Here is a 12,001-nt window from a genome sequence, read left to right as displayed (position 1 = left end):
GCAAAGAGTCGGACACGACTGAGCGACTTCACTTTCTTTCAAGGCTAGTAGAGCATGTGTCCTTGGTATGCGTGTTTGTACTGGTCATCCTTTGGCTGAGTTGGCTCTTTCTTCAGGAAACAAATTAATATAAGTATCTTCCCAAGATAAAGTCATATTCGAAAACACCTCCTAACTTTCATAGCAATGAGAAATGGTGTGTTTGGAAATATGTTAATTGCTAATTGAGCTCTTGTAAGGAAATGAGGTTTGTCTCTAGGTGGAAGGAGGGAAACAGTTGTAGTGGATGGAGCCAGAGATGAGTTAGGAGGGAATTTTAAGGCAGATTAGACAGATAGAGGGGCTTTGCAGTGGCTCAGTGGTAAAGAATCTGCCTGCCAACATAGATGTGGATTCATTCAATCCCTGAATCGGGAGGATCTCCTGGAGAAGGGAACGGCTACACGTTCCAGTAGTCTTGCCTGGAAAATCCCATGGACAGAGGAGCCTAGCAGGCTACGGTCCGTGGGGTCACAGACAGTCAAACACAACTTAGCAACTAATCAACAACAATACTATGGAGCATGATTTAGTGCCTATCTTTCTCTTAAAGAGTTCTGTGATCAGCACTTTGATCATCATCCTACTCAGAGCATCCTATCCCCCACCCCAATCCTACACCCCATTTCACGATGTTATAGCTACAATAGCTGCTTAAATATCAACATTAAATACACTGCTGTAACTTCTCAATCTAGAAACTGAGACTGTTTACCTGTTTAACATTTCCTATGTTTCACAAAGTCTGAATATTTATTGTCAGCAAAATGTATTTCAACAAAATATAAGGTGATTTTTAACAAATTAATGCCAAAAGCTGGAAAAAGTAATTCTATTTACCAGTATTCTATCATAGCTTCACAATTTATCAGAGTTCTTAAGCTTATCAGTAAATGCGCATTTTATTGGACAAATTTGTTTTCTGACTTTATCTTTGGATTCAGATGTTTATTCATTTTAATGATTCCATATTACAGCTTTTTTTTGTCTGAGACAGTCTCAGTTTCTATCTTAACAATATTGGTGAAAAAACCCAGAGTGTCTGCATGTTATTAAAATTTCAAAAGTGTTTTATTTTTTCAAGACTTTTAGAACTGGCCAATGAAAAAAATCAAGTACTGCTCATAAAAATACTTTTATTATCCTAAAATATATTCATATACCATATATCCACCAGTATATTTTACTTGAGAAAAAAATGTAAGCCACAATCCCAGAACTTGCCAGTAAGTTATATTTAGCATGTTTTCCAAATACTGACTTGAAGCAGAAAATTGATTTTCAACCAAAAATGTTATTTCATGTGTGTAATTTCTCTTAAACACATCATACACTTAAAGTATATTTGCTTCTCCTATTTGAAGGAAGACAGTAGAGCAGGGTCGGAGAAGGCAATGGCACCCCACTCCAGTACTCTTGCCTGGAAAATCCCATGGATGGAGGAGCCTGGTGGGCTACTGTCCATGGGGTTGCTAGGAGTCGGACACAACTGAGTGACTTCACTTTCACTTTTCACTTTCATGCATTAGAGAAGGAAATGGCAACCCACTCCAGTGTTCTTGCCTGGAGAATCCCAGGGATGGGGGAGCCTGGTGGGCTGCCGTCTATGGGGTCGCACAGAGTCGGACACGACTGAAGCGACTTAGCAGCAGCAGCAGTAGAGCAGGGTACCCTTTCTATTGACAACAGCTTGCAAAGTATATATGCATAATAAATAATAGTTGATTTGATATGGTTTAGGGAATATTCTTGGGGCTTCCCAGGTGGCACTAGTGGTAAAGAACCCACCTGCCAATGCAGGAGACATAGGAAATGTGGGTTCAGTCCCTGGGTCAGGAAGATCCCCTGGAGGATTCAAGTATTCTTGCCCGGAGAATCCTCATGGACAGAGCAGCCTGGTGGGCTACAATCCATAGGGTCGCAAAGAGTCAGACACGTCGCAAAGAATCAGACACGACTCAAGTGACTTAGCATGCACACACAAAGGGAACTTCCTTAAATTTCAAAAAGTGCTATCTGAATTCATCACAGATATGACCTTGATATTAGATCAGTTTAAAGAATAAAATCAAAGAAGCCAAAATACTGCTGGGATGCATCTCCCAGGCAGAGTGGTCAACCACCATCCATCCAGTTGGAACACTCCCACTCCTGTGTGCCTCAGTCAGGTTACCCCAGGGACTCCCATGCAGCTGTTCAGGGGAGCAGAGACACAAGCATGTGGGAAATGCCCTAAGGTTCTTTCTTTTTTTGGCCACACCACGTGGCATGTGGGATCTTAGTTCCCTGACCAGGAACTGAAGTGAGTTAAGTGGTTAAGTGAAGTCTTAACCACTGGACCACAGGAAAGTCCAACCCTGCTGCTGCTGCTGCTAAGTCGCTTCAGTCGTGTCCGACTCTGTGCGACCCCACAGACGGCAGCCCACCAGGCTCCCCCGTCCCTGGGATTCTCCAGGCAAGAACACTGGAGTGGGTTGCCATTTCCTTCTCCAATGCATGACAGTGAAAAGTGAAAGTGAGGTTGCTCAGTCGTGTGCGACTCTTAGCAACCCCATGGACCGCAGCCCACCAGGCTCCTCCGTCCATGGGATTTTCCAGGCAAGAGTACTGGAGCGGGGTGCCATTGCCTTCTCCGAGTCCAACCCTAAGGTTCTTTTTAATCCTCTCTCTAGGGCTCCTTCTTTGCTGTTTTTCTTTTGACAGAACATACTTATTTTACAGTTTCTTTCACAGTGTTTCATTACATTTAGTTCTTGATATGCTGTTTTGCTGACTTTGTCTCACTGTGGTTTGTTTCCTTGTGTGATTTCTAATTCTTTTTCTTTATTGGAGAATAATTGACCTGCAGTGTTCTGCAAGTTACAGATGTACAATATAGTGATTCACAGTTTTTAAAGATTAGACCCCATTGATAGGTAATAAAATATCAGTTATATTCCCTGAACAGTATGTCCTCAGTTATGGATTATGGAAGATGAGAGGCAGCAATGCTGTGAAGAACCGCGCAATAGACTGAAGTGCAAGGCTTGAGAGTCCAACTCACATCTCCACCAGCAACAGTTCTGGGATTGTTTCGATATTATGTAGCCCTTTTAAATGTTAGTTATTTCCACCTTCCTCATCTGTAAACATATGACATTGGATCAGTCCTCCAAGGCCTCTTGCAGTTCCCAAACTCTGTAGTTTAGCCTACCCATTAAAAATAAATGGAACTCTGGAATGTTCAGTTTCTAGAGCCAAGCTCTAAAGGCTATAGACTTTTCCATTAAATAATGCCAGAAGGTATACAGAACTTTGTGGGTACTCAATAAATATTAAACAATCAATCTTATCTTTCATCTGCAAAATGGGGTGAGCAAAATGCTGACTTGTCTCACAGAATTCTGTGTGAGAAATAATAAATGAGAACAAAGCACTTTTCAGATAATGAAGTAATTCGAATAAGCTGCTTTAATAGGTCTGAGGTCTAGCTAGATGATGCAAGAATAAAGTGTCTTTTTTATTATTACATCTGTGAAATACAGCAGTCTTTTCATCTGTTTAAGAAGAAACAGTCTATTATCCTTGCTTATCACCAAAAAGTCAGCATGAGTAATTTCTATACAAATGGAATTTTTCATGTGATTTTACCGTTAATCACTTTTAACAAAATGCAGCTTTTATCTTTACCTGATATCAAAATGGAATCATATCTTGATTTAAACAGTTTAATGAGGCATTCCATCAGTATTATACTACTCTGAGCAAAGAAGAGGCTTTTTGAAATGACTGATAAGCTGCACAAATGAGAAGATTGTAAATCTAATAATCCTCCTACTAAAAAAATAATACAATTCAGGAATTGTTACTAAGGAAAATGAAGTATTGCATTCTAGTTTCCTAGAGTCTTCTACAGGATGTTCTTTTTAATGTTTCTATTCAATAAATAATATGTGTTCTATTTTTTACAGTGTTTCAACAAAAGGCTGCCAGAAGACAATCTGATGGTGACAAGTTGCATGGTCCTAAGAAACAAGGTATTGATATGAACTTCAGCTTTTTAAATAATCTTTAAGAGTTAAAGAAGTTTTATGAATACTGACTAAAGTCTCCTGAGATAGAAGTAAATAGCTGTGTACTTGATTAATTTTACTCTTAAGTCACTATCTTACCCAAAGTAACTTTTCCATAAAAAGATGATTGCAAGAAAATTCTTTTAGTTAATAAAAGCAAATTATTTTAATTAACAAAAGGAAAGAAATTAACAAAGGCCTTATGAGGATATTTGTGGTGATGTTGATGATGTTGTTTGTTATCACAGCTCTAGGAGGATCAAGTAAGACAAATTCTCTAACACACCTCAGAGACCTTTAGAGAGAAATCTCTAGAACTTAACTTGGTAGGAGAGGCAAATGACTGATTCCCCAGAGGAGACCAGCATGGGTTTTCTGTGCTCTGCATTGAACTCCATGCAAAGATTGTACCCTTTTCTCACGGTTCTCTTGCCTTAGGCACTGGATCCAACGTTTTTTGTTTTTCTTTTAAATAATTATTTCTAATGCAGAAAAGAAATAAACATTGTAGCTACAGAGGCATCTCACACAGGAGGAATGTTTTCCTCTGGTTCCATAGGAGATGGCTGCTTCCAGTCTTCTCTGATACACTTGGTTCCTATTGAAAAGAGAGACTCTAGCAGGTGATTTATAATAATATTTTTCTGATAATAAGGCCTTGGTTAAGATTCAGAAATGCAGAACATAAAAGGTGGCAAAAATGGAGGTACTGCTGGATGCTTTGATAATCAAAGAACACGTACTGATGCTTTTAACCTCAACCCACTTCTGAAATAACGTCACTCCAAAGTCAGTTCAGTACAGTCGCTCAGTCGTGTCCAACTCTTTGTGACCCCATGGACTGCAGCATGCCAGGCTTCCCTGTCCATCACCAACTCCCAGAGCTTATTCACACTCGTCCATTGAGTAGGTGATGCCATCCAACCATCTCATCCTCTGTCGTCCCCTTCTCCTCCTGCCTTCAATCTTTCCCAGCATCAGGTTCTTTTCCAATGAGTCTGTTCTTAGCATCAGGTGGCCTAAGTATTGGAGCTTCAGCTTCAGCATCAGTCCTTCCAATGAATATTCAGGACTGATTTCCTTTAGGATTGAATGGTTGGATCTCTTTGAAGTCCAAGGGACTCTCAAGAGTCTTCTCCAACACCACAGCTCAAAAGCATCAATTCTTCGGCACTCAGCTTTCTTTATAGTCCAACTCTCACATCCATACATGACTACTGAAAAAACCATAGCTTTGGCTAGATGGACCTTTGTTGGCAAAATAATGTCTCTCCTTTTTAATATACTGTCTAGGTTGGTCATAGCTTTTCTTCCAAGGAGCAAGCATCTTTTAATTTTATAGCTGCAGTCACTATCTGCAGTGATTTTGGAGCCCAAGAAAATAAAGTCTGTCACTGTTTCCATGGTTTCCCCATCTATTTGCCATGAAGTGATGGGACCAGATGCCATGATCTTAGTTTTCTGAATTTGAGCTTTAAGCCAACTTTTTCACTCTCCTATTTCACTTTCATCAAGAGGCTCTTCAGTTCCTCTTTGCTTTCTGCCATAAGGGTGGTGTCATCTGCATATCTGAGGTTATTGATATTTCTCCTGGCAATCTTGATTCCAACTTGTGCTTCATCCACCCTGGCATTTCTGTACTCTGCATAGAAGTTCAATAAGCAATATACAGCCTTGATGCACTCCTTTCCCGATTTGGAACCAGTCTGTTGTTCCATGCCCAGTTCTTACTGTTGCTTCTTGACCTGAGTACAGATTTCTCAGGAGGCAGGTCAGGTGGTCTGGTATTCCCATCTCTTTCAGAATTTTCCAGTTTATTGTGATCCACACAGTCAAAGGCTTTGGCATAGTCAACAAAGCAGAAATAGATGTTTTTCTGGAACTCTCTTGCTTTTTCGATGATCCAACGTATATTGGCAATTTGATCTCTGGTTCCTCTACCTTTTCTAAATCCAGCTTGAACATCTGGAAGTTCACGGTTCATGTACTGTTGAAGCCTGGCTTGGTGGATTTTGAGCATCACTTTGCTAGCATGTGAGATGAGTGCAATTATGCAGTAGTTTGAACATTCTTTGGCATTGCCTTTCTTTGGGATTGGAATGAAAACTGACCTTTTCCAGTCCTGTGGCCACTGCTGAGTTTTCCAAATTTGCTGACATATTGAGTGCAGCACTTTCACAGCAGCATCTTTTAGGATTTGAAATAGCTCAACTGGAATTCCATCACCTCCACTAGCTTTGTTCATAGTGATGCTTCCTAAGGCCCACTTGACTTCACACTCTAGGATGTCTGGCTCTAGGTGAGTGATCACACTATTGTGGTTATCTGGGTCATGAAGATCTTTTTTGTTTAGTTCTTCTATGTATCCTTGCCACCTCTTCTTAATATCTTCTGCTTCTATTAGGTCCATACCATTTCTGTCCCTTATTGAGCCCATCTTTGCATGAAATGTTCCCTTGGTATCTCTGATTTTCTTGAAGACATCTCTCATCTTTCCCATTCTATTGTTTTCCTCTATTTCTTTGCATTGATCACTGAGGAAGGCTTTCTTATCTCTCCTTGCTATTCTTTGGAACTCTGCATTCAAATGGATATATCTTTCCTTTTCTCTTTTGCCTTTAGCTTCTCTTCTTTTCTCAGCTATTTGTAAGGCCTCCAAGTAATATTACCTTAAAATTGTTACCTGTAAATCACTGAGAGAGACATTAAAATAAAGCTGGAAGTTATTTTACCAGCAGCCACTAACCACTTCCATAGTCTCTTTTTGTTCCATTATGTAAATGGCGAGGTACTGGTTGCACCAACTTCTAACACCTGTTGACCTGTTGAATACATAACCTCAGTGGGATGCCCTGGGATGCCCTGGATCATCCTCCAAAGAAAGGTGTGTCCTTAAATGAATAATCTTCACCCATCACGTCAAGTGGCTTTTCTCATGACAGCGACATTGTGCTTATGTCATTCTTCCAACAAATACGTGGTATTTGAATGCAGCACATGATAAGCCTGAACTTCCAGTCTCCCACAAATCACTTGGATATACTGCTCATAAATTCATATGCAAAAAACTCCCTACTGGGCAGTTTTTTATATCTAATGATTTCTTATTTTGAAGGGAAATAAATATCTTTTTAAGTCTACTGTTATCCTCCCACTGTGCCTTTAGCTCTCTTAAGAAATAGTTGCAGAAATCCATGTGAGACCATTGTACAGCTTGGATCAAACAGTTATTGAAGAATTAAAGTAGAGAAGATTATTCCTATCTGGACTGCTCCACACATCTCATAGAACTCTGGAAAGAATAAAGAGAGGGGATGCTTTAAGCTCTTTGGGAGAAAGTTCCCATGAAGCATTTTTAGCAAATTGTTCAATTATCATACTTTAATTAAATCATGTTAGAATTAAGGGGATGATGTGAAGAAGGCCACAGGAGATGGAAGAAGGTAACAAGTGGCAAGTGTAATGAAGGGATCTCAGAATGCCTGATGTATTATCCTCTGGTTGTCCCACAGAGAGCAATATAAGGAAAGGCTGCTGATGTTTTGGAAGCCTGTATGAAATCTATTATTATTCTACCATAAGTATAGAAGAGTAATCCCTTGTTTACTCAGAAGAAAAGGGGCAGAGGGAATGATGAAAGGAAACAAGAACCTAAATTATAAAATATTTTATTGGATTAACATCTGTCCATATCTTGTTACTTAATTTGCTTCCTCAAGATCAATGATAACTTGATTTATTTTTTAATTCTTGGGGATTAGGATACTGAAAATTTTAATTGAATTTTTGTGTGAACTTTTCTGTCTAGATATTTCAATCCAATTATTGATGATATTTTTGATTAGTCAATTTAAAGCAGTTCATTTCTCTGTTCCTTTAACTGTGGACATCCGTAATTCAGCAGAATGGAAAAGAATATTGTTCTGTTTTCAAGGATAGAGGAACATTAAATCTCACAAAATGTAAAGAAAAAAAGCAAAGCCTTCCTGATGACTGCAATCTGAAATCAGAATCTAGAGAAAAAAACAATAATAATTGGGAAGGGGGACTTCCCTGGCAGTCCAGTGGTTGAGACTTCATCTTTAATGTAGGGGGTGCAAGTTTGATCCCTGGGGGGAAGCTAGGATTGCACATGCCTCTCCACCAAGAAACAAAAACATAAAACAGACACAGTATCGTAACAAATTAAATAAAGATTTTTTTAAAAAAAGAACAATTGGAAAGAAAATTTAAAAAAAATCAAATACCTAATGGACTTACTCTGTCCAACCATTCTTCTCTAAACCTTTTCAGATATTTATGACCATCCAGACCCTAGGACATACTTAGCAATCAAAACAGCTTATGCCTAAATTAATTAATACTCTTCAAATATCCTGGGATTTCATGGTATAATAGGAAAAGTAATACATACTTCACCAATGATAAACTATTTGGTAGAGAACAACAAAAACAAAAAGACCCTTGTGTGAAGTGTTTGTCAGAGTCAAGATTTTTTAAAGGGACTGGACAGGTTCTCAAAAGGTTAAGGAAATTATTCAATTATTTCAGTATATATTATTTTTTTGCTGAAAGGAAAGGAATTATGACAGCCAACTATTTTTCCATTGTAAGTACAGACATTTCAGATGCCCTGTGTGGAAGAATGCCAAGGGATTGCCAGGGAGTTTCGTTGTTGCTAAGTCAAGGAATTTTCCTGAGGAAAAGGAAAAAAATTAATTGGCACCATTTCCATGGAAACTAAACAGATTTCTTCAACTCAGTTTTCACATTTTGAAAAAAAAAAAATAAGAAAAATGCTGAGGACTTTGGACCACAGATTAGAAGTTTCCATCAAAATTCAGTTTTAAAGTCAGTTTTTCCAAATTACTTTTAAAATTAGAAAAATTTTAAATCAATACCAGAGCGTTGTCCCCAGAATATGCTGCTACCACCCACTTCCCAAAATTGAGCACCACAGAGTGATCAAGAGTTTGTTCCTCAACGTGGCTAACCAGAGAACTGAATTTTGGCAGTGAGTTTGGAATCAATCACAATTTTGATGTCTGAGTCTTATTAACTAAGCTCATGGAGGACTGACTTCTAACCCTCAACTCCAATCTATTAAATCTATAATATGGGAAGACTCCTTCCAAGTGACAAGAATGCTTGCATTCATTAGACACTTGCCAAATAATGAAGTTTCTATAAAACGTAATTAGTGATTAGGAGACTAGCAGGTGAACTTGATCAAGTCAGAGGGTGCTGGAGGAACATAAGAGCTTCAGGGACATGGAAATATCTGGTTTATTTTTCCTGCCTCACAAAATAATATAATAGTCTGGGGTAAAGATTGTTCATGTCTCCCAGACCTGTTACAACTTTTTTCCCCATTATATATTTTTTCATGGGCTGTACCAAGGGGCCTTTTTCTATCTTCACCAGAATCATCCCATTTTATTAGCATAGTCAGACCTCAAAGATGATGCCTGGCAATTGAGGAGATTTAGCGTTCTTAGCATCCTTAACTGCCCCTCTGGTCATGGCCACAGATATGTACAGTCACACAGTGAAATAGTAATAATCTCCTCAAGCGTGTGTTGTTGCTGTCGTGCTTGGAAGGCAAACTGTATTTTTGAGGGATTGGGGTGGTAGGTAGGAGGGAGGAGGGTCACATCCACCCTAACCAGCTGCCTATCCAAGTAACTCTCAGTCCTAGGTGAGCATATGAATTATTTGTAGGGCTTCTAGAAATTGATTGCCTATGTCCTACTTTAGACGTGGACAGCAAGTGGGACACATGAGAACAGCCATGTGCTATAATAATCACCTCACACCAACACAAAAAAAAACAAAATCTAACCAAAAGGAACTATTTCTCAGGCCATATTGTGGTCAAACCTGGCCTCTAAATGTATTATATTTAAAAAATAATGTGCACAATGTAATTTCAACTTTTTTTCATGTTTAAACCTTTCAATTTTTGCCATGTTTAAACCATGTTTTAATCTGTCTCATGTGAAAATTCAAATCTCCAGCCACTCCCTATTGTATTACTATATCGTTTGCCACAAATGACTTTTGATATTCTCATTTGTCATCATGCTTTCCATATTGTTTTCTTATACTTGAGACACATTTCTCTAAACTCATAATTGTGTCAGAACTGGGAATATAAAGATCTATCACTAGAATCATGCTATCAACAAAAACCTAAAAGAAAAAATATTGATAATGAAGACTATTCTGATGTGTTTAACAAGCAGGCACTAAATCTTCTCTGCTCAATAATTCTATCTGGCACCTGTAAGCTTTGGAGTTTGCAACTTGTAATATAATCTCTACCCACTAATTCTTCAACGCAGACTGAAAAATCGTTATTGGCTGGTCTTTTCATGGAGTGTGCATGCTCTTGGGAAAGATGTAGTCAGGGAATGCATCTTATATGAGCTCTCTAAGTTCCCAGTGCCATACCAGTTTGATGAATGTTAAATAATAGAATTTTCTGTGAGTAGGAGACCTAGGGAAATGCAGATGGTATTACCCGTATGTGGGAAAAAGAGAATACTGGTCCTTGAGGTATTTTCATCAGGTTGCTTTTGCCAATACTTGATATATTAAAAAGAAAAGGGAAAATTATCAAAATGTGGTTATGTGTACTCTACAGAAGAATAATGGCTTCAATTCTCTTTTTCAGTATAATGAACATTTCTATTTGTCATATTGTTTATGGAAGATTTGTTTTGGTTAAAGTCATACCTGGAAAAACTTGTGTAATAGCTGCGGTCTTATCTAAAATGGTGACGTGTCAACAGCCCACAGTGGCCTTTCAGAAATGCTTCTGAAGGAAAGGCATCAAAATGATGGAATTTTTAATAACAATAGAAACAAAGACTTAAAAAAGCTAATAGTGACAAATGCTAATAGTAAAAAAAAAATGATACTAATTCCAATTAATTTTAAGGTTGAACAAAGGAGATTGAAACAAATAAAATGAGTAGTTCACCTGCTGACCCCCAGTTATCACTCTTTGTTGTTGTTGTTCAGTCACGAAGTCGTGTCTCTTTGTGAGTCCACGTGCAGCCCATGGACTGCAGCATGTCAGGCTCACCTGTCCTTCACGATCTGAAATTTGCTCAAATTCATGTCCACTGAGTCAGTGATACTATCTAATCATCTCATCCTCTGTCACCCCCTTTCCCTTTTGCCTTCAATCTTTCCTGGTATTACAAGTGCTAGTTTTTGAAAGTTCTCCCCCACTCCAGCTCTGGTCTTTCCATACACATACGGAAAAAGTAGTTCTCTTAAGTAGAAAGCAGCCTGAGATCCTGCAATAAAGAAAGCTGTGTGATGGAAAGATGGGATGGGCAAGAACTACTGTTTGTTCAGGAAGTCAATTGCTTGTAGACCTATCAGAACATAGTGCCAAAGAATCACGCTCCCCCTGTACGTAACAAAGTTACAGTAGACAAAACCACTAAGCCCTGGAATTTTGAGTTGTGAATTGCACCTGCCAAAGTCCTATGTAGTCCTGAAGCAGAAAACAAAATTTGATCTGAACACAAGGAATGGAAACAAAGGATAAACAACGACCAAGTCTCTTGTTGAACAAGATTTTATAGATGTGTCCTTTTTTAAGAAGATTGAAGAAGAGGATATATAAATAATATAATAAGTTCAAAACCCATGTCAAAGGAAAGAAAGAATTCATCATGAAAACTCAGGTTAATTATACTTTGATAAATGATTTATTTAATGAGTGAGGTTGTATCTTCCCAAGAACCATCAAGCTATCAGAAGAAAAATAATGTGAAATATTCATGCATGCCCCCCACACACAAAATGAGATCACCTCAACTAATGACTGGTAATTGTCTAAGTCTGAAACATTTTACAAATATTCTAATTTTTTAGAAGATTACTGAAAAGAA

The 12,001-nt window shown here is 38.3% G+C and overlaps 1 protein-coding gene across 4 annotated transcripts in view; it reads left to right on the top strand.

Moving 5' to 3' along the window:
* BANK1 (B cell scaffold protein with ankyrin repeats 1) overlaps nucleotides 1-12,001 on the top strand; it is a 317,845-nt gene that overhangs the window by 285,129 nt on the left and 20,715 nt on the right. For all 4 annotated transcript variants that reach the window (XM_006070968.4, XM_006070969.4, XM_006070967.4 and 1 more), the window contains one exon: nucleotides 3,990-4,055. In XM_006070968.4, the coding sequence (XP_006071030.2) occupies nucleotides 3,990-4,055 (66 nt within the window). The remainder of the gene's footprint in view (nucleotides 1-3,989; nucleotides 4,056-12,001) is intronic.

This window comes from Bubalus bubalis, chromosome 7, assembly GCF_019923935.1.
Source record: "Bubalus bubalis isolate 160015118507 breed Murrah chromosome 7, NDDB_SH_1, whole genome shotgun sequence".
NCBI lineage: Eukaryota > Metazoa > Chordata > Mammalia > Artiodactyla > Bovidae > Bubalus > Bubalus bubalis.
Note: the sequence above shows the minus strand (reverse complement) of the source record. Positions and strands in the feature narration are given on the sequence as shown.